Genomic DNA, 24,766 nt, shown 5'->3' with positions numbered 1-24,766 from the left:
AACCAAGTGTTGCTCCTGTGAAAATCCTGTGATCCTATAAGAAAGCACAAAAGCTCCTTTCTCTCATTAAACCGACAGATGTGTTGACAGATGTAAAGACATCAGAAACAGGTGGCCGAACTGGTGTCCAAACTGCCTATTGAAGGAGTCATTAAAACAACAACAAATATTTAATGAGATTATATTAAATTTATCTAATCTTAAATGTAATAAACCTGAAACTCAAAAGGCCAAAATGTAAAGAAATTTCAAGTATTAATCACTTTTTATTTTCTATGTAGGGACAATTTTGATGCCTCCTTACCTAGCCTGAACACAATGTAATGTACAATTTTACAATTTCTAAAACGTTCAAGACCAACTTTAAACTATAATCTCATTATTATCTCATTACATCTACATCTGCCAGCATGAATTGAACTGCTTTAGCAAACATATCTACATAAGTGAAGTTTATTCATAACTAATTTCGAGAGGATCACGTGCTTATGATTTATCACGTCCAGTCTCGCATTTGCTAATCACTAATCTTCCAATCATATGAGCCCTAAGGCACCATAAATAGTCTAAGTTTTCAGTTCACTTTATCTTCGTTTGGAAGAAACCCCCCTCCTCCCCTATTCTCCTCCTTTACCTGTAATTGGGTGGCACGGCGGTCCAGTGGTTAGCACTGTGAACCACACAGCAAGAATACTGCCGGTCCTAGTTCGATAGGACCGGTGAGTGTTTCTGTGGGGAGTTTGTATGTCCTTCCCGTGTCCGCGTGGGTTTTCCCCGGGCTCTCCGGTTTCCTCCCACCATCCAAAGACATTCAACATACTTAACAATCAAGCTGGTCTAATTCCTTACGTTCCCTTAGCTACAGCGGCAGGGGAGTTCTGAGATCCACCGAGCTCAGGCTCCCTTCTTGCTCTGCCAACGGGAGGAAGCCCCGGGCTCGAGGAGCCCTTGAGCTCGGGGCTCTCTCCCGGGACAGCATGCCAAATAAGCTTTGTAAATCATCAGCTAAGTGTGAACTCTTGAATTATTATCAGATGTTTTTTAAACTGCTGTCCGCTGACTGCTGTCATTTTTGTTGTATGTTTATTTTATGATTGAGTCTAGAGCACTGCACATATTTACACATTCATCAAAATGTGCAAGACATGAAAAATATGTAATGTGTGAAATAGTAAGTGCAGTATGCCTTTTGAGTAAGATGTTTAATCTGTATATTATCATTTAGAGCAGAGAAGGCCATACTAGAGCCTGTGGGCCAGAGTTGGCCCATTATAACCTTTTGGCCCATTATAACCCTTTTGGGGTTAATGGTTTTACTAAACATTGTCCTTTCTAATTAAACACAACCTTCCATTTATTAGTTTTATTTTTAAGCTACAAAAAAACTTGATTTAAATGTTACAATTCAATGTTGTAAATTAATCCTTTTTTTCCAGAGGATAGAGCACAATTCTGAAGCCCTCAGTGAGCAAATCTAAGTAGGTGCAGCTTGATAAATAATAAAGCTTGATATATTTACCTTCGGTCCTGGCCCTAAATCTAAAACTCTTTTTTTTTTGCCCTTTATAAGAAAAAGTTTGGGCACACTTGATTTAGACTATTTATTTTCATGCAATGATAAGTAAGTAAATATAAAATATTCCATAATATTTGGGAAAAAAAAAATGTACAGTTGAAGTCAGAATGATTAGCCCTGCTGTATATATTTTTCCCTCAAATTTTATTTAACGGAAAGAAGATTCAACACAATTCTAAAGATGATAGTTCAAATAATTTCTAATGACAGATTTATTTTATCTTCACCATGATGACAGTACATAATATTTTACTAGATATTTTTTTAAGGATGCAACGTTTCTCAGTAAAAAACCTATTGTCCCGTTGTCCTCCCATGGTTCGGTGTACCCTGTGATCCGCTGTTCAAAATATGCATTATTAATATCTATTTGTTAATAAAATCCAACAGCAAAAACAACTGCAACAAAGCATTTCCTCCTTTGTACGCCTCCGATTACCTTTCACGCTCATTTCACATGGAAAGACCTGTCTAATAATCACCTCTTAATAATTAAATCTGTTGACATCACGTTTCCTCACGTGTCAGTGTGTGTGTGGAGTTTCTGTGGGTTTTAGCATGGCAAGTGAAGGAGATACAGCACAAATGCAGGTGAGATCAAACCACAATGCATTGCACTCAGGGTTTTAACAGACACAAAAAACATAACAAATGCCTTTTTTGTTGTTGTTGCAAAGATAGCCTAGATCAGTGATCACTAACAGCCAGATCGAGGTTTGTGTCCAGACCCAGAAGCGCCCCATATGGACCCGGACATACAGCAGGTCTGTTTCTTCTGCTGGGTGTTCTTCCTCACCCAATCACTCCCGCTATTCACTCCATTTACCCGCTGTCTGCTAAGAACAGTTTTCTTCTCGACTGACTGTTCCCGCTGAATTAAGAGAGAAGAGCCGAACACTCTCTCTTTGCTTAAGGTTCATTCACAATGATGGTGCTAATAAATGAAACAGAGCTCTCTTGAATCATAATAAAATCATATAGAAATCATAAATAAAAATGCGTTGTTGCCTTGGTAATGCACGCATAACGTAAACAGAAGTAATCAATACTTTAAAAGTGCTCAATTATTAAGATGTGTTGACATAACTATTATCTGCATAATTTGTCGAGACTGTTGAGTCGAGATGTAAAAAAGAAAAAGGGTAAATTTATGCGATTTCTCTTTTTTTAAGCATTTTATTAGCACATACAATTTTCAAAATGCCCCACTTTTATTTAATTATGCGAAAACATGCAAATCCATAAGTGTGTGTGTGAAGCTGTTGCATTATCAGGTGTTTGTTAACCAATAAATATTTTTATTGTTCTTTAAATTATTCTGTAGGCATTTTTTTCTAAGCACAAACCTTACCGTATATACCGAAACCGTGACCTTAAAACCGTGATACATACCGAACCGTGAGTAGATTGAACCATTGCACCCCTACTATTTTTTAAGATACTGATATTCAGCTTAAAGTGCAATCAAAAGGTTTTACTAGGTTAATTAGACAGGTTAGGCAAGTCATTGTACCACAGTGGGTTTGTTCTATAGACAATTGAAAAAAATATTGCTTAAGAGGGCTAATAATATTGAACCTAAAATGGTTAAGAAAATGAAAAACTGCTTTTATCCAAGTCAAAATAAAACAAATAAGACTTTCTCCACAAGATAAAAATATTATAGGAAATACTGTGAAAATGTCCTTGCTCTGTTAAACATCACTTAGAAATATTTAAAAAAGAAAAGAAAAAACAATCACAAGAGGGCTTCTACTGTATGTATTAATATCTGATGTGAGTGTTAATTATTCTTAAAAACAGTGTGGGTGCCCTTAATTTGCATAATCTGGTTCTCAGTAACAAAATAGCTAAAAAATCTAATAGTACACATCAAACTTTATATGTAGGGATTAAAGCTAAGCTGATTTAATTTTTATATACCGTATCACCATCAGTTTTAACAGCTGAAAAGTCCATGTCAGTAACACACTCAGGTCTAACAGCCCTCAGAGGATTTGGTTGCTCTGACTGGATCAATTTAACAAGCATCTAATCAATACAACCTAATGACTGTGTCAGTATTGTGGATCCACTCAGAGGATCTGCAGCAGAAACCCAAATGTGACTCAGTCTGGCCTTTGGGGCTGAAGGTTGACAGTGGAATAGTTGACTTCAATCCACACAGAAAATGAAATATATCTTATTAACTTTCGGCCTCTGCTCAACATGAAATATTAAGGCTGCACGATATTGGAATAATCTGGCATTGCAATATTTTGTTTTGCTTTGATATGGATGTCATTTCACAAGATGAGTTGAATAGATCTATTTGGAAATATTCAAATCATTTGGATTGACTAGGATAATCAAGTCTTTTTCTATGCAGTGGATCTACATAAATCATAATAAATTACAAGCAAAAAATAAATGAATAAACAGTGCTTCATGTTTTTTTTTTCTGTAGAGTCTAACAGTATTTAAACAGATATTGAACAATCAAATGTAAAATTACATGATAGCCATGCAATATTCTGCAATATGAGAACTCGTATAGCCTCCTCACCCTTGTGTATTACTCCGCCCACATAGAGTGACGGCAGATTAATAAACTCGCATGTATGTATGTATGGATGTATATATTTTGTGTTGGCCACTCTTTGTATAACCCCGAGTTACTTTTTAGTTGGTCATCTGTTTGTTTCTACTGTGTCTCCTGTTTTCAATACTGCTGACTAGTCCAGTAAAAAGAAAGAAAGAACAAATGCCTGCATGTGTTTAACGTTTTTCCTTATCGCAAACACAACAGTAATCTGGTAGTGCATACGCTGCTTTGGCTTTTTCTGGGTTAATTATTTTGATCTCCCGATTGCAACAGAGAAATACTGGGAAATCTCTGTAGACTGATGGCATTTCATGCCGTTCAGCCTTATAATCTTAAAGTTTCAGCAAAATCAGCTGTTTTGTCATCACTTTAGACATTACACTAGAGATTAATTTAAACACTAGCTCTAAAGTGACGTTGGAGAAGTAGTATTGTAATGTGTGTATTTGCATTAGTCACATCACATTATTCAATTATTTATTAAAGATATATATATTTATTTATTTAATAAATAATTGAATAATGTGATGTGACTATTGCAAATACACACATTGCGATATGGATGCTCTATATTGTTCAGCTTAACAAATGATCATATTATATGGTTTTGAGGACAGCTCATAATTAATTAATAGTTTTATTGGACTGTTGAAGAAAAAAAAAGCACTGAATTAAACATAAGCTCAAATATTCAGCAAAATTTCTCCTTTTGTGGAACCTTTCAGTGTTCAAAGACTTCACAGTAAGCAAATGATGATAGGATTCTCATTGACAAACTCTACTAAACATATTTAAAACACAAATGCTTGCTCTCCCTCTTTAAAAAGAAGGCTTTCTGTTCCCGTCTCTCACCTTCCATGACGTAGACGAGGGAGCCCACATCGCCTTCTTTAATAATACAGCTGTTTTTGTCATAGTCCACTGGATACATACAGTCCACGATCTCCTGGATTTGAGACATTTCCAGATTCTTCATGAAGTCATTGTCCAGGATAGCTGACTTGATCAGATCCTTTGACCTGTACAGTGTGGAGAAAAAAATGATGTTTTTTAAAGCAGTTAAAAAAAGCCGTAATGAAAAAAAATTGAATACTGTACACAGCTCGGTATACACTAGATCAGTGGTGTCAAAGTCAATTCCTGGAGGGCCGGAGCCCTGCAGAGTTTAGTTAAAACCCTGCTTCAACACACCTATCTGTAGGTATCAAACATGCCTGAAGTCAATCAGATCAAATCAAATAAATTCAAATCACTTTTATTGTCACATCATTAGCAGCACGTGTGCTATGATGAGTGAAAAGCTTAGGTGCTGGCTCCAGACAGTACAAAATACAGTGCAAATAAAAATGGCAGTGCAAAATACAGACAGTGCAAAATACAGACAGTGCAAATACAACCACAGTGCAAATACAACAGCATACTCCCCAAAAAATAAAACAGGACAATGTAAAATTGACAACGATATGTACAATTAGTTTGATCAGGTGTGTTTAATTAGGGTAGGAACTACACTATGCAGAGCTGCGGCCCTCTAGGAACTAGCTTTGACACTTGTGCACTAGATCGACTGAAGATCGATGGGTTGGTTCAGGCTTAATTTCTATTAATTTCTATCATTTTGGACGGGGTCGAGCCGGGCTTGCACAGTAAATGAAGTCATGTGATGCATTTCAATTAGCGTGAGAAAGTAATCAAATTATTTGTTACAACATTAAAATCCATCGCTGCAAAGGTGACGAAGAAGTTAAAAAGATCGAGCTTTGACTCCGGTCAGGCCAGCCACCAGTTAAAAAGGAACGGTCGATTCTAGCCGCCAAGGTATTTCAGCGGTCGCTCATACACTGCATATTACAGTAAAGCGCTAAACAGCAATGTATAGAAAGCTGACAGGGAAAATGACTAGGTCACTCGCTACATTGAAACCGCTGTCATGGAAAATGAAATGGATGTTGGCTGGTGGGAGATGAAAAACCCTACCCAAAACTTGCTAAATTAACCAGATCAGTACTATGCATCCCGGCCTGTAGCAGCAGCAGTAGTGAAAGGGTGTAAAGCCATTTATTGGATTTAATAATGTTTCTACACAAATTTATTTGTATTTAATTAGTTAAGACAGACTTATTTTTATTGTTGGCCAATTTAAAGGCTAACTGTATGTAGCTAAGCCTATTTAGGGTGCTGAGATGTTAAGATGTTACAGAGGACTTATTTTATTCCCTTGTTCCAACTTCCAAGCTGCCTATAGCCTACATCTGTTATGAATAACTTATGTTAAAACATGTATAAACGACTCATTCTTGAAAAAAGGCAAAAGGGCTGTGTGCATGTGCACATTTGAATAATGTCAGGCTGTAAACAGGTTCAGGCTTTTAAAAAGCTGTCAATCGAAATGTACTTGTCGAGCTCGGGTCGAATTCTGCTAACTTTTATGGCCCGATTACAGCTCTACAGTGCACTAAATACTGACAACTATTTACAACAAAAAAAAAAGAAAAACAATGAACATTAGTAAACTTCTACATTATTATCAAATGACCTCATAACTATATGGAAATTTCCACTGAGTGGTACAGTTCGGTATAGTATGGTATATGATACGCTTTTTTGTCCATTTTTAAGATATCAAAAAGGCTAATAACCTTTTGGGTACCCTTTCTAAAGGGTATCTAGCATAAATGTCCACTTATTAGATTTAATCTTTACATTTGGCAGGAAAATCAAACTATGAGTAAATAAAAAAGATCATATTTACTGATACTAAAATAGCTGATACCATTATAAATATTACTATGCACAATAATATACACTACAGATATACTAACAGCTGGATGAAAGTATGGTAATCCGAACAAAGCCAATTAGACAATTCAAGAAAAAATCCACATGGAGAGTGTGTTAAGAAAGGATTAAATGAAGAGGTTATTTACAATTAAAATAAACAGACAAAGTCTCTTAGTCTAGCTGTACGTCACAGAAAAAAAGAAAAAAAAGAAAAATATATAATAATAATCAGAACACTGAGAAAATAAGGATTTCAGAGGTTTGTCCTGCACACACACACACATGCACACACAAATAAACAAAGTAACTGAAAGTCAATGTAACCTCCCACACAGGGACTCGGTAATGAACACTGTCTGAATCCCACCTCAGAGCAAGATATTTTCAAAGATTATTCTATGAGATATCAGATATCCCTCAGTTCTTTTTCATAAAAAATATCTCACTAATGTGCAGAGGCTGCCTCGTGAAAAACAGAAACACTAGGGCTCTGGAATAAAACACCTTTGAGCAGCCAAGCAGAACTTCTTTAGAGTGGGATCGATTTGATAAAAAAAAAAAATAGTGGACGGAGCGTTCTGGAAACTTGTTAGGCAAAGTCATTATGTAATTCAGTTCATTATTTATGCAAATCCATTTAGTTCCGCAAATGACATTTAATTACTTAAGTGATGGTGGATGGAAAAACCTGGTTTGATGTGATGGAGTGTGGTCTTTAAATCTCATTATCACTGTTTATATGACACTTCCGAGCACTCCTCAACAAAAAGCCTATCATTTTGACAGCAGCTCCTCTGTTTTTGTGGACCTGGACTTATGCCAGACAGCTGATTTAGTTGCTAAAACCCACAAACGCTCACCTATGAACCACAGCGTGTTTACATTTCACAGACATACTCCATCGTGAGCAGAAACAGAGCTTTTTTTCTTTTTAAAGATGTCTGCAGCACTTTACGAAGAGCTTCTTTCATCTGGCTCAAACACACATAGACAGTCTAAGTATTGACTTTAACTAAAGAAGCAAAAGTCTTCATTTGTTTTTAGTTTAATCTCATTGAAGTTTTAGGACAAACAACTACTGTAAGATCTCCTGCTAACAGTTTATTTCATTGCAACAGCCTGACAGTAAGTGCATACTTAAAATCCGCCGGCGAATAAACAGCAGCCATATCACTTACATGAAGCCATTAAAAACGCCATCAGACCCCAGAAATGTAAACAATGAATGAATTAGTCTGTGCATTTGCATGACATTTGAATGTACAAGATATTTGCATGTCATGTACGCGTTTTGTTATTCAGTTTCACAACAAATATGGGTAATATGTGCCCAGGGCTACATATTTGAGAATAGTGAAATATGTACTCTGGACTACGTCTGCTTGCAGTTTTTGTTTTTACAAACTATTAGTGACTGCCGTGTACATGTTAAGCAATATCAAATACAATACTAGGGCACGTTTTCTCATAAGTGCAATTTCCTGCAAATCTAGCAGGTTCCTCTGTTTACATTTCTGCCTTTCTGGAATGCATCTGTGAGAGAAACTGGTAATATATGCATAATATATCAGCTTGATACCACCTGCCCCTTCTCTAATACCAACCAATAGTGTTTTCAAAAGCAAACTAGAAGACAAAAAGCTACGATATCACACTGCTTTTCTGGAGGGTTTGTTTTATTTGGTTTTAGTTTCACTTTGGTTCCAAGTCTGGCGCCATTATTTGTGAGTTACAGAGCAAAGCAATCACACCTGAAAAGCCATCCATACATTTATTGGTTCTCAAAAATGTAGCCCTGAGCACATTCTCAACGAGACTGTGTTGAATATCTTGCAAATGTTCTCAAATAATATAAAGGTGTTTTTACATTTATTAGATTTAATTTAAACTCTGGTGCAACTGTTTTTTAGCATGGTTCTTTTTAAAAAGAATGAACCTTCTGCAAATCTAATGCATACCAAACAAGCAGACTAAGAGCAAAGAAAAAGAGTTTAACTATTTTTTTAATTTATTCTGCTCCCATTTGACTGAAACATAAATGGCAACATGTAGAGCTTAATTTGTAAATTACGAGGTACCGGATCCGGCATGTTACCAGAAGAGGGAGAGGTAACACGGACGAAAATGAAAAACGGAGGGGGGTTGTGTCGTGGACGAAAGTGAAGAGCGGGGGGGTGGGGCATGGTAGGGGGGTCGCAGATGAAGTGAAGAGGGTTGGGGAGTCGCAGAAGAAAATGAAGAGCAGGCTGACGGGTTGGGGGTGCGTGTAAGGAGTGGGATCTGTAAATTGAGGTGCCGGGTCAGATTTCAGCGGTGCCGGATGCGCTACAAATTACGCCCAGGCAACATATACAAAAAACAAGTAATCAAACTGATAAAATAAAACTTGTCAGAAGATATGACCCCAGCTAACAATTGTATGTTATAACAACATTCCCGTAATGTTTCCATTAAGTTTTAAAAACAGTTTGTTTGAACATTATTAGAATGTCCAAACGTTGTATTGACATTATTGTTTGATTATAAGAACTTTATTTTCTTGTTTGACCAGGACGCCGGGGTTAAACTCCTCTCTTTTTTCCGAAGAACATCCTGGGATTTTTAATGACCACAGATAGTCAAGACCTCGGTTTGTCTCATCCTAAAGACAGCGCTCACTAAGCAGTATAGAGCCCCCGTCTCTAAGTATACTGGGATAATAGGACCCACACAGACCGCAGGTTGGGCGCCCCCTGCTGGCTTCACTATCACCACTTCTGGCAGCAACCTAGCTTTCCTATGTGTTATCCCATCTAGGTACTAACCACTGCTTAGCTTCAGTGGACGACCATTTGAGAGTTGCAGAAAGCTAGCTCCCGGCTTTCAGAACTTTTATTAATCACGAATAACGTTAAGAAAACTTTCTACAGACATTACGCAAAAACGTTTTTAACAACTTTGAGAGAACCTTTAGAGAGCATCAGCCAAACTTATGGAAACTTTACCTGTTAGCTAGGACCATACAATACACAGAATCCAAATGTTTTCTATTGCACTTCTGCTGCATTGTTTTGTAAGTTCTTTAAACTAAAAAGACTCAAACATACATAATTTTTTGCTATTATTTTAAAGTTGGTCACAGAATAGCAGTGTGAACACAAGGTAAACCATGAGCTCTTAAAGCACTAACATGAATTTTCCAGAAAATAAGTATGCTTTGACCCTAAAGTCTGAATAATCCTTTTAAGGTTGGATTACTTTTCTAGGTGGATGGGCATCAGAATACAGTTAACAGATAAGTGTTACAAATATAACTCTTGCGGGTTTAATTTGATACCTACAAAAGTCACCATGTTAACCATAAATATATATTATCTCTGTGCTCGTCTTGTGTGGTATTGTTGCTCGCCAGTCTGTGTTCATCTAAGGAAGAGTCAGAGGAGATATTTTACATCCAGTAAAAGCCCAGAGATCACTGGCCTCATTTACAGCAGAAGACCCCTGGATCACCCTGCTGCCAGTCTCTGTTTGACTCACTCACTGCCTTTTTCAGGAGGACATTCGCATCGCACAGGTCGACAGACTGTCTCCCTTAAAAGGACAAAGTATGCTGAGACACAAAGAAGAGAAAACTGGAGAAAGCCGTGGACATGGAGCTAAACATCTGCAATTAATGTCTTGTTTGTAGGGCTTTTGCTCGTCTCAAAAAAATTTAGAGAGAGTAACTTTACATAATGGATAATATAACCGTCTGCATATCAGAGTCTGCTGAAAAAAAATGCTCATTTTTAAAATGCTATATGATGGTCTCATGAGGAAATAAAAAATAAAAAAAAAAGTCACCTGATAAATTATGCAGTATTTTTTGACTGGTGCATGCAACATTTATTAAGAGCTTGTTTGCAAGTGGTACTAAAAGATAAATTGTTGACAGTTCAAAAGGGAAACGACTATTTATTGTTTGCACTTTGGTTTTGAAATCAGACTAAATAATTTTGGGCTCTATTTTACTGATCTAGGCGCAAAGTCTAAAGCGCAGAGCGCAAAAGCATTAAGGGTGAGTCAGAATCCACTTTTGCTATTTTAAGGACAGAAAAATATGGTTTGCGCCATGATGCATTGTCTGACAGGGTTGTTCTTATTCTCTTAATGAGTTGTGTGCGTGTGTTTTGAACATAAAATTCATTAAACCAATCAGAGTCTCATCTCTCATTCTCTTTAAGAGTCAGTTGCATCACCCCATGGCACATTTGCTATTTACATGGTGGACTTTGCAAGTGGAAAACTGAGCACTTCACTAGCGAGAAAATAGTTAAACACACCCATCTGTAGCAATGATAAAAAAACGATCCTCCTCCATTCAGCATACCACTTATAATTACAAATTATAAGGAATACAGCCCACACACATTGGGAAGGAAACTCCTCATCCACCTGGATAATGCGACGGCAGCCATTTCAAGAGTTCACACTTAGCTGATGATTGATTATAAGCAAGTTTGGCATGCTGTTCCGGGAGAGAGCCCTGAGTGCAAAAGGTCTTTGAGCCCTGGGCTCCCTCCCTTTTGCAGGGTGAGAGGGCAGCCTTGAGCTCAGCTAGATCTCGACAACTCCCCCCTTGATAAAAGCTGATGACTAAAATGAATGCTATGAAGAGAAATGCTGCAGGATGAAAGATTGACTGTAGTGCTAAATTTAGATTGATCAATTCACTTGTTGTGCATGTTTTTGGAATGTGGGAGGAAACCCGAGGACCCGGGGAAAACCCACGCGAGAAAAGATGCAAACTACGCCCAGAAACGACCACCGGTCTGTTAAAGGACTAGAACCGGTGACATTCTTGCTGTGAGGCAACAGTGCTAACCACTGGGCCACCGTGCCGCCCTTTGGAGGGAAAGGTGAAGAGGTAGGGGTGGATGGGGGGATTCTTCAAATTGAAGATGACTGTAGTGAAAAACCCTGGCTCTTTATAGTGGGTTAAGAATGACCAGATTGATGGATCATACATGCTGATGCAGAACCAGCCATGTTCAATCATAATCACGTGATCCTCTCGAAATTAGTTTATGAATAAACTTTACTTTTGCGCCAGACCACACACCAGCTGATTGGTGAAGAGGAGAAAGAGTGATGAAGCCAATTAGGATATGGGGATGGTTAGGAGGTCATGATAGACAGAGGCCAGCGGGCAAATTTGGCCAGGATGACCAAAGCTAAAAAATGACCAGCTAAAACCAACTTGACCAGCCTGGTTTAAGCAGGACATAGCTAGTTTTGGCTGGTCAAGCTGGTTTTAGCTGGTCATTTCCCTGCCTGACCAGCTAAGACCAGGCTGGAAATGGCTGGAAACCAGCCTGGAAATGGCCAAAACCCCTCTAAAACCAGGCTGGTCAACCAGCTAAAACCAGCCAACAATCCTAGGCTGGTTTAAGCTGGATTTTTAAGCAGGGACGTCACGGCTCCTGAAATATTTTAATTATATCTAAACAGCGAAAATAGGTAAAGTGTTGATTTTAATGGCACAAATCAGGCACAAACAAATGACACCAGTTTGGCACAATTTAGAGGAAATGGGGTGGAGAGTGACGTCACGGCTCCCGAAATATTTTGCCTATATCTAAACGAGGAAAACCGATACCGTGTTTATTTAAATGACACAAACCAGCACAAATCCAGCACAAACAACCTGTGCTGATTTGAAGTCATTTGAGCCACATGGGGTGGAAAGTGATGTCACACGGTCAAAAAAATACTGCTTAATATCTCAAACCACAAACGTTATTTTTTGCGACACAAATCAGCACAAACGAAGCACAAACGAATGACATCGTTTGGGGGATTATTTGTTTTTATGGCGTTCCAACTTTAAGGAGGTTAGTTGTGCTTAAAGGTCCTGTGAAATTAAAATAAATTTTAATAATATTTTTTTTTAAATATATTTTAGTATCAATATTGTTAGTTTTAAAGATATCTATAAGCTAGTGTGCTGCGAAACAATTTATGTCAAAATGTCAAAAAATTGACATTTAAAAGATATATGATATAACAATATCAACTTGTAAAGCTTGTAGTTTGTCTTTTCTGCTCAAGTGGATCAATGGTTTTATTCATGTCACCTCACACTACAGTCTCTCATCACACCATAACCAATCAAATGCTCTTTAGTATCAGACATGCCCCGCCCTCTACAAGATGCTTCTCATTTGATGTGCTTGATCTCAACCACTCTCACTGGCAGAGCTGTGAAGAAACAAAACACGATTGGCTATTTTTTTTAAAGGGGAGAAGAAGCTACATTATGTCCCTCCCTCTCATCATGGTTCAGTTGAGATTATGTCAAACATCAAATGAAAATGCACATTTCGAAGCATTTCAAGGGACCTTTAAACACGAATGAAACTAGAGAATGATTATGTATTCGCAGCATGAAATATGATTCTGAGGATCTGTATTGATTCACATAATCTGCCCTCACTGCATGAGCGCTCATTGAAAAAAGCCCTGAGCAGCTCTGTGGTCATCTGTAGATGCGTGTGTGTTAATGAGTTAATGGCCATATCTTCATCCTTTGTTTATTATGTCCGCTTTCTTGGCAGAATGATAAAACAGGAAGCAAAGCCCGACTGCAGATAAGAGCTCTTTCCACACATGCAAAAACAACTTGGTCAGAAAAACGTATGGACCAGTTTATTTTTTGCATTCACCTTATTCTCTGTGGAAGAGCAGGCGCAGCCATTTGAATTATTTTCCCTCAAGACTTCCAGTCTCATTCGCTTCCATTCATTTTAGGGTGCTTTCACATCTGTAGTTCGCTTAATTTGGTCCGGACCAAGCGCAATAAAGGATACATTGTTGCATCTTCTGCCATCTTTGGGTCATTTTCACACCACACTGCTGGCTTTGGTCCGAACTAGTTGAAACGAACCAAAATGCAGTCATCTGACAAAATCCACATCTCTCATTGGCCAGATGTTGTTAAACATATTTCCTAAACTGCTTATTGATTGGTCAGAATTCACGTGCGGGAAAATGCCAGTGAACTCCCGCAGGTAAACAAAACCTTTTACTCTGGAGGGACGACTGCGCTGGCTGATTGTATCCCTGCTTTAGACAAACTATACATTTTGAGAATGAAGTGCGGCCGCGGCTGGAAAAAAGTGTTTAATGCATCACTCGTCACTTCAGGAGGAGCCGTGAATTAATTTAGCTAAACTGCGAAATGGTCATCTTCCGGAAATATTACCAACGATCCATCAGATAATGTTTTCCCCTCTCTCTGTTGGTAAAGCGCTGTCAACAAATGTTTTTCCTCTATATCCCATAATGCACAGCGCATCGGCCTACGGCAGCTGAATTAGTTCAAAACGTGTAGTACTTTTTGCGCTTGGACCTGTTTTAGTACGGATCATATTCTCACCACAAACAAACCGCTCCAGGGTTCATTTGAAAGCGTACCGAGACCACCTCTTCAAGCAGGTCTCAGTACGTTTATTTGGTCCGCTTTTGGTGCGTACTCGAGTACGATTGCTGCATTCTCACCTGCCCAAACGAACCGTACCAAAAAGGGAAACGAACTCTAGTGCGATTCAATCGAACTAAATAAGGCAGGTGTGAACGCACCCTTAGACGGTAAAAACTGCTCGTTTTGCAGCTTGATGTTGCAAACTGATATTTGCTTATTGTCTTATTCTGTTTTGTGTGTATAGTAGGGTTAGGCATCTAAGCTATAATGCCGATACGATACGCATCTCGATACAAAGAATACGATCCGATATATTAGCGATACATTTGTGACATATTGCGATGCAACATGATATGATTCACATCCATATCACGATACAATGCGATAATTCAGCACTAACTAATTAGATCAAGTTTATGAGATTATGTGAAAGAGGATGCTGTGCCATTGAATGAGTTTGATTATTTATTAACCAAGCAAAACCAAGACTTTTTTACAAACTGGTTGTTCTCTCAGAGCCAGGGTGTCAGTTTACAGTAGAGGGCCATTTTAGAACCTATAGCACATATTATTTAAGTATTTTCAAGATAAACAGAATGTATAAGTGCAATATATATTAAAATATATATATTTGCACTCTTTCAACATAAAGGTTTAGCATTGCACAACAAGAATTGTGATTTAACTTTTCAACTATGAAAACAAGTTTTACAAAGATATATTTTGCCACTGATTATTCAAAACTTAAGGTTGTGAACTAGCAGTGTTATGCTGCTTTGAAACATCACTGTCACTGTAAACAACAGGCTAATAAAAATATAACAAACCAGCAATCTTCTTGCTGTGAGGTGGTCAAACTACCCACTGTGCCACCGTGACACCCATTATTTTTATCATTATTATTATTAATATTATTATTATTATTATTATTATTATTATTAAATAAAATTAACAGGAGGAGGTGTTTAAAACCGCCTAGGGCGGCATTATAGAGAGGGCGGCGTCCTCAGTTATATCCGCGCATAGGGCGGCAGAATAGAGGTCCGCGACACCTGCGCGTCCTCAGTTATATCCGCTCATAGGGCGGCAGAATAGAGGTCCGCGACCCCCGCGCGTCCTCAGTTATATCCGCTCATAGGGCGGCAGAATAGAGGTCCGCGACACCCGCGCGTCCTCAGTTATATCCGCTCATAGGGCGGCAGAATAGAGGTCCGCGACCCCCGCGCGTCCTCAGTTATATCCGCTCATAGGGCGGCAGAATAGAGGTCCGCGACACCCGCGCGTCCTCAGTTATATCCGCTCATAGGGCGGCAGAATAGAGGTCCGCGACACGTCACTTCATTTTCATAACCGGTCACTTTCGTTTTCACATTGGGGTTGAGGGCGGCGTGATCGTCCTCTGCCTAGAGTGGCAGTTCAGCTTGCTCCGGCCCTGCAGAGGATGAACAATGCAATAACATCCGTTATTGGCGTAGAGCTCACAAAACTTTCGCGATTGTAAAAAAATTTTGCAATGCTTTTCTCACCACTTTTGGAGCTGGTAGCTACAGTTGAAGCAGTGCGAAAGCCGGGGATGCAGAAACACTGGAAGATGCTTTCACAACAACACCGTGGCGCCGCTTCAAGTGAGATTTCAGATTAGTCGTACTGCCCGCGTATTTTATAGATGCGCGGCACATTTTGCAAATTGCATCTGTCCTGTCATGTCGTCCATCCTTAAATCCATAATGTTGCCATACTTTAGATTTAAAACTCAGTGGGGAATAAAATGTTTGTTTTGCTTCTCGCGCTTTCTGAGGGCGCACCACTAGCTTCATCCGCACACCTGATACACTGAGTTGTAGCGTAAGTGTACACATCCGCAAATCCGTTAGGCTTACTTTATGTAGGTCGATTAAATTATGCGCCAAAAACAGGTTGACAACACTTGTTAATAAATAAAAAATACATTCTATATTAAAAATATAAGCTGTATCTCGGAAAAACCGATGCATCTCGCAAAAACCGATGCATCTCGATTTGCTTCCAAAATTTCATTCATCCTCTGCTGCTCTACCGATGCACTCGCATCGTGCACGCGCATGACCGCGTATCGATACATATCGATTGATCTTCCCATCCCTAGTGTATAGTCATGAAAACACTTGTTTGAAGAGCAAGTACACAGCAAAATCCTCAGAGTAAAACTTTCTCAGTTCAGAGAGTATTTGGTCCCTACTACCAAACTGGCTGGTAATAAGTAAAGCTGCTGTTTGTGAAGTTGCTTAAAGATCCTCTGCTGAGATTTTGAGAGATTCAATGGATTATGTTTCAGTTAATTTCATCTAAGGTTGTGACTGAAGTCAGTTATAGTTCTGTTCTTCTGTATATTAATATCAATCATCATATAATTTATCCTTTCATTGTTTCATTAACTTGAGTAACTTTAACTCAATTTAGAGAAGGATCAAATACTGTCTAAACTGACTAAATTTTACTCAGTGGATTTTGCTGTGTTTTCTGTCATTCATTATTCCTAGTCATTTCTTTTAGGCAGATGAATTGGAAGCTTCAAAACAATTACAAATACATGCACACTTTCGCATTGAAGAATAAAGTCAATAGGTTTCAGTTTCCTCTGCCCAATGATATCTCTTCCCTTCATAGTTTGTATTTAAAGCAACTGCTCGCTAATATAAAAAAATAATAATAATTTAAGCGAATAATTTATCTTGCTGTGTATGTATTTACAGTATTGTGAATATTTACTGTAGAATATACAGCAATATTTTTTTTACAGTGCAACTTTAAAATAGAGTAACATACTGCATAACTGTTCTATAAAATACAGATCATATTACAGTTAAATACTGTGTAATTTGTAGGGGTGTAACAGATCATGGATCACAACCCACAGTTCGGAACGCATGTGACCCATGGATTAATACCTTTTTTTTAAACTTGTGGGTTAATGCAACATTTATAACAATCGCAGAGAGAGTGATCCTCCCGCGTCATTAAAATCACGTTTGAAACCATTTTGGCCACAAATATAAAGATGACAGAAAAGGTTGTGGTGAGAGATTGTGATTGTAAGATTGTAAGAGATTGTAAACTTAATTCAAACCCGCACAACATGAATGATAAATTATATTGATTTGCATATGTTTAATTATCCTTCGAAGCGCTGCATTCAAATCTGTGACTGATTGAGAGAGATTTAGTTTTTACACTTTTTTAGTTCGTTACAAACAATCAAATAACACAGAAGTACTGGGAGAACAGTTGATAGTTCAGATATAAACGCTGATGTTTATGGTAAAGATTAAAATCACTGTTTAATGGAACTTAATGCTGGTGGATGTTGTAGCAATTACATTGTGTAACCAACAGGTGGGGACAAACAACCATCAAAGTTATGTCACTGAATAGACTGATTTCACGCGGCTGCCATTTTTAAAAGCGAAATCGAGGCTGCGGTGGGAAGAAACCCGTAGGTATCATTAGGAGTTACATAGGAACGTTGTGTAACTGGCTGCGTATCTTATCAGCGAACATAAAGTGACACAAATGTATAATTTCACAACCTTCCAATTAACCTGATGGTCCGTTCTAAATGAATGGTGAAAATAAAAAGGGATATCAGAGCTCATTTTCACCTAAGTTAAGGAAAATGACACTGGTTAGCTAACGTTTTCTTTCCTAAACACACATTTTAGATGCCATTTATCAAACTCGAGTTAATGAACTGATTCTTTCACTATATTAGACTTGTCACAATACTGAATTTAAAGAAAAAACGTCAATTAATGTTGGTCTAGATATTACACTCAAGAGCACAAAGCAAATATTTAGTTTGGTTCACTTGACTGAATAAAATGTAAAGACTTTTGTTTCATACAAGCTCATGGCTCACTCCTTGTGGAGATAAATCTGATACCTTTCATTAATTCATCTTCCTTTGGCTAAGTCTCTATTTCAGAGGTCACCACCGCGGAATGAACCGCCAACTATTCCAGCATATGTCCGCGAAACACCTATACACTCTCACATTTACACACACTCTCATACACTATGGCCAATTTTGTTTACCCAATTCAACTTTAGTGCATGTTTTTGGACTGTGGGGCAAACCAGAGCACCAAGAGGAAACCCTCATTGACACGGGTAAACATGCAAACTCCACATAGAAATGCCAACTGAAACAGTCAGGAGCTTATTGCTGTGAGCCACCATGCCACCTCTTCAACTAAATACATTGCAGTTTTAACTAAGAAACACGACAAAGTTTCAGTCTTATGTAAAGAAATCTAAAATCCAGAGGTCAAAATGTCCAATGCAGACATTCCTATTTCGGTGCAAAACGTGTGATCTCTGAGATCTCCAAAGACTTCAGAAAGTCCAAGTGTCAGAGAGGAACAAGTTCAGAGGAGACATTTCAATGAAGACTTCAAAAAAACGTTGAGTCTTTCATCAAAGGTAAATGCAAAAAAAAGAATAGAAAGAAACAAGATTCAATTATAAGACACCGTGAATGACATTCAAACGGCAAAAAGCAGTATGCTGAAAGAAATGTAATGGGTTTTGTCATTTACTTGTGACATTTAGTCAAAGCAGAGTTTTCTATTTACATCTATTTCTACAGAAAAAAATGAAAGTAATAAGACAGTGGATATAATGCTGGATTGATGAACGCTTCAGCTAAGAAAGACATGAAATAAAGATGAATGGATTCCTTATAGAAAAATACAGTGCACAGCATAAATGAGTACACCTGATTTGAAAATTTATATTTGTATCCATTTCTCAGTGATATAGTTTGCTGCCTCTAAACTAAATAATTTTCTTATTAAACAGCTACATTCTTTCAAATAAGAATGTGGTCACCTAACATCTTTAGAAATAGAAAGATAATACATATACTCACCGGCCACTTTATTAGGTACACATTACTAGTTCTGGTTTGGAACTAGTAAGGTGCTGCTTCAGAACTGTCTTAATCATTCGTGGCATAGATTCAACAAGGTACTGGAAATATTCCTCAGAGATTTTGGTCCATAATGACATGATAGTATCACGCAGTTGCTGCAGATTTGTTGGCTGCACATCCATGATGCAAATTTCCCGTTTAACCACATCTAAAATTTGCTCTTTTGGATTGAGACATGGTGACTGTGGAGGCCATTTGAGTACAGTGAACTAATTGTCATGTTCAAGATACCATTCTGAGATGATTTGCGCTTTATGACATGTCATCCAGCTAGAAGTAGCCATCAGAAGATCGGAACACTGTGGTGATGAAGAGATAGACATGGTCAGCATCAATACTCATATAGGCTGTAGGGTTGACATGATGCTCAACTGGTACTAGTAGACCCAAAGTGTGCCAAGAAAATATCCACCACCCCATTACAACACCACCACCTGCCTGAACCATTTATACAAAGCAGGATGGATCCATGCTTTCATGTTGTTGATGGCAAATTCTGACGAATTCGAATATCACAGCAGAAATCGCAACTCATCAGACCAGGCAACATTTTTCCAATCTTCTATTATCCAATTTGGGTGAGCCTGTGTGAATTGTAGCTTCACTTTCCTGTTCTTAACTGACAGGACTGACACCTGGTCTGGTCTTCTACTGCTGTAGCATATCCATCTCAAGGTTTGACGTGTTGTGCGCTTAGAGATGCTCTTTTGCAGACCTCGATTGTAACGAATGGTTATTTGAGTTACTGTTGCCTTTCTACAAGCTGGAACCAGTCTGGCCATTCTCCTTTGAACTCTGACATCAACGAGGCATTTCTGCCCACAGAACTGCCGCTCACTAGATATTTTCTCTATAATTTCAGACCATTCGCTGTAATCCCTAGAGATGGTTGTGCGTGAAAATCCCAGTAGATCAACAGTTTCTGAAATACTCAGACCAGTCCGTCTGGCACCAGCAACCATGCCTCGTTCGAGGTCAATAAATTAGCTTTCTTCCCTATTCTGATGCTCTGTTTGGACTGAGGCAGATCATCTTGACCATGTCTACATGCCTAAATGCATTGAGTTGCTGCCATGTGATTGGCTGATTACAAATTTCCATTTAAAAGCAGTTGGACGGATGTACCTAATAAAGTGGCCGGTGAGTGTATAAATTCAAATAGGGTGTTGCAAAACATTAGAAACAAAAAAAAAATTACATTTAATATTACAAATTTAATTTAATCATTTTTTTATTTATTAAAAAATTACTAAATTTACTAAACAATGTAATATTTTTATGATAATCATGATTTGGTTCTTCCTCATTTTTCCACAACATTTATTGGGGTGTACTCATTTTTGCACTATGATCTTAATTTATTTTTAGAGATTAAATGTAGTTTTGGCTTTGGTACTGACTAATGTAATATACACAAATATGTTATAGTATAGCATCCCATTGTATGCATTAATTTAAGAGAAAAATCTGAAAGTAGCTCAACATTCTAAAATATATATTACTTTTATTTCAATATCAATAAATATCACACTCGTAACAGTGCGATATGGGTGTATATCAGCACTGGTGGGCCGCTGGCCGAGTGCCTTAGTGCCCCAACCAGTGCCGATATACAGCCATATCGCACTGTTATGAGTGTGATATTGCGTTTATACAACAGTTTGATGGCATAATTGTGTATATAAAAACAAAATCAAACATGGAGAGTCTCAAAAACACTTTTGTATGAGGAACTACTTTCTTCCGCGTTAGATTCAAATCATAAGCCCCTTTCACACATACAGACCTTTCTGGAAAATTAAACCTTTCCGGAAAGGTTGTATGTGTGAACAGGTCCTTTTTGAAAATACCGGTAAATTCGTTCTGGCTATTTTCCGGAAAGAGAAGTTGTAACATTACTGGTAATTTGCCGGAATGCTGCGCTGTGTGAATGCAGAAGGAAGATTGCTGGAAAGAGCACGTGCACGTCTAGAACGTGCTGACGTGAGACGTCTGCTTTAGCCAATTAGAACAGTCAGACGCGTTTACGTCCGCGCGGTTTATGAGAATAAAAGCCTTTGAATATTTTCCCAGACGCATTTAGCGGCTAGAAGTTAGTGAGATAACGTTTATATGTTCTTCTTAATGTCAACTGTGTAAATAAAAATCCATAAGATGCTAATGAAAAGCCGCTGTTTGTTTACCTTCAAGCTTTGCGTGTGCCTGTGAAACAGCCGGTGAGCGCCAGCACACACACATATCATGAACATCTCGACATGTGAAAGTGTTCCTCTATATGTTTTCATCGAAGTTGTTCACAACACTGATCATCCACAGAGTTTGTAATAGTCAAATGTTTACAAATACAAGCGCAGCCGTTTAAGGCTCATTTGTGGTGAATAATGTCAGAATTTACCGGTATTTTGGAATGGATGTGTGAACGGTCTTTTCCGGAAAAATTCCGTAACGTCCTCGCCTGTGTGAACAGCGCTTTTTTGAATATACCGGTAAAGTCGTTCCAGAAATTTTCCAGATATTTACCGGTATCACTGTGTGAAAGGGGCTATAAGCTGACAATTAAACAGCTGAGCAAGCATCTTTTAAACTTTAGATCTGTAGTGTCTGCTTTTTGCTGGCAGTATGTGGGCAGAGTAATACACAAAGGGTAAAAAGGCTGTACGGGTGTTGATATTACTTAAATATATCACGGCTATCAGCCAATCAAATTCGAGAACCAGACAGAACTGTTGTATGTATATATATATATTTAGAGATGCGCGGATGGGCTATTATTTCATCCGCAACCGCATCACAAAACTCATCATCCGTCCGCCATCCATCCGCACTAACATTTTTTACCAAATTTTAAAACCGCACCCGCCCGCCATCTGCTGACTGAGCTCTTTATTTGAATGGCTTATACCTTTTTACTATTAAATGAATGTTTCTTTATTGATTATTAGAAAATAGAGAATGTGCAAGTCAAATCCAGCATTAATTGATGCTTTGAAGTGACGCTAAACAATACGAGGACGTGTCGTTTCACTTGATTCAATTTCTCGGTCCTTGAGTCTTTTCCTTGCGTCCTTCCCTCGCATCCTATAGGGGTGGAAAGAAGAGGAAAGAAAGCAAGGAAAGGAAACGAGGATACACAAATAAGAAATGAGAAGCACCCTATAACGCTATCAGAATATCAGCAGTGAACTCCGTCTCCAATTGGCGCACAGGGACAAAAATAAATAAATAGCCTAAATTAAATGCACTGTACTGTACAATTTTTTTATTATTATTGTAGCCTAATAGAAAACGCATTTTGACACATCATTTCAACATTCAGACGAGAGCGCCTGGCCTCAATGCGCCCTGGTGCGCTGAAGGAGCGCTCGCTCGCAGCACTTGTTGCTGGAATGCATAGAATTCTCTTGGCAAGGTGCTGTAGTCGTGAGAATGACTGGCCTTGTTTCTCCTAAAAGGAAAGTAGATTTTCCTCTGCTGATCCATCTATACGGAAGTTTGTAAAGGAATACTTCTGTACTTCATCCAGAATTAGTGTATCCGATTCCTCCTCTCATTCTGTGAAGTCAGTTCTAGGCTTTTTCGTTGGTGCGCCAGCTATGTGTACAAAAACAGTACAACCGCCCGCCACCCGCCCGAATTTAATTAAAATATTATTTTTCGTCACGTCATCCGCCCGATCCGCGGTTTATCCGCGGATTCCACGGCTGTAACCGCCATCCGCGCATCTCTAAAATATATATATATATATATATATATATATATATATATATATTTACATAATATATTATGTATTATATTATATATAATATATATAATGTTTTTTATATATATATATATATATATATATATATATATATATATATATATATATATATATATATATATATATATTTTTTTTTTACATAATATATTATGTATTATATAATATATAATATATATAATGTTATATATATATATATATATATATATATATTTTTTTTTTAACAATATATTATGTATTATATTATATTTATATATAATATTATATATATATAACATTATCTTTGAAAACATTATAAGCTTTCCAAAAGTGAAGCAATATTATTGCCAGTTAGTTCCCATCTGGCAGGCAAACACAAGCTGTTATGAAGTTTTTTCGTCTTTAAAATCTGTATAATCGTTCCTTGAAGCGCTCATCAGTTCAAGATACATGCTGATTTAAAAAAGAAAAGGCAAAACATGCTCCAGTGCGATGAGGTTCAAAGGGTCATTCAGTACAAAACAAGGTTGTGTTGTAAATTAGTACAGTGTTGAGCTGTCAGATGCACAGCAGATGGGGAGGCCAAGCTGCTCACAACACAAGAATAATGTTCCTCTGCTGCTAAACCACTAGATGCTAATTAATTAAGAGTGTGTGTGTGTGTTTATGACAGCAGGTTGAAACATGAAGATCCTTCACTTCCAAGGGAACTGTTTAGGTCCTCTAATCGTGCCAGTGTCTATTTCAATTAAAGCGCATCAAGACACACAACTGTGCGCATAATAACAGCTGATCATGTAAATAGTGTCCGCGATCCACCTGCTGAATGACATCATGCTGCTTTGATAAGCAAATGATCAGGCCGTTAAACAAAGCAGTAATTATTATAGGCCAGACTTCGGGTATTTCCCACATCGCTGCTCCTGTATGCGCAGCACAGACATTTTATTCCTGGTTCATCTGCTTCCCTGCGCAGAATCAAACTTTCTTGAGGTGTCATCAATGAGATGCTTCTGCAAATGTCAATGAATGGCATTTTGAACAGAACATAATGAGCTTGCTTTGTGAGGGAGTTTTCAGATCACAATGATTTCAATTGTGCAACCTGAAAACCCCATGATATGGTCCTCTCTTTCAAAAGCATGACTATTATCTTTTCAAAACTTTACTCTAGTAACCATAGCCAACATACTTAATTGGTGTCACTGTAAACTGTTGTAATTTGGTTTTTGCAGCTAAAAAGGACATAGGTTGTGTACAGCTTTATATATTAAGCAAAAACTAAGATATTTATAGGAGGTTTTCTGATGAACAACAGGTTAGTTTAATGAACACAAAAGTACATGCCTGCTTTCCTAGTAGCTTTGCAAAAAGCCACATGCCTAAATCCACATCTTTTTTGAAGCTTCTAAAGCTAACCACAGGTCAAGGTTAAAATAGTTTTGGACTTTTCATTAGTTCTATTTCGTTTTGACTTTTTGTTTTCAAATTCAGTTAGTTTTAATTAGTTTTTAGAGGCAGCTTTACTAGTTTATATTAGTTTCTATATTTTGAAATTATTTCATTTTCTTGTCGGCTTAGTCCCTTTATTAATCCGGAGTCGCCACAGCGGAATGAACCACTAACTTATCCAGCAAGTTTTTACGCAGTGGATGCCCTTCCAGCCGCAACCCATCTCT

The 24,766-nt window shown here is 37.9% G+C and overlaps 1 protein-coding gene across 3 annotated transcripts in view; it reads right to left on the bottom strand.

The window, feature by feature from the left end:
• prkg1a (protein kinase cGMP-dependent 1a) overlaps positions 1 to 24,766 on the bottom strand; it is a 140,784-nt gene that overhangs the window by 101,316 nt on the left and 14,702 nt on the right. For all 3 annotated transcript variants that reach the window (XM_073919444.1, NM_201030.1, XM_005157058.6), the window contains 1 exon segment: positions 5,013 to 5,179. In XM_073919444.1, the coding sequence (XP_073775545.1) occupies positions 5,013 to 5,179 (167 nt within the window).

The sequence above is a fragment of the Danio rerio genome, chromosome 13, assembly GCF_049306965.1.
Source record: "Danio rerio strain Tuebingen ecotype United States chromosome 13, GRCz12tu, whole genome shotgun sequence".
In the NCBI taxonomy this organism is placed as follows: Eukaryota; Metazoa; Chordata; class Actinopteri; order Cypriniformes; family Danionidae; genus Danio; species Danio rerio.
The sequence above is the reverse complement of the archived record's forward strand: the minus strand, read 5'-3'. Positions and strand labels throughout refer to the sequence as shown.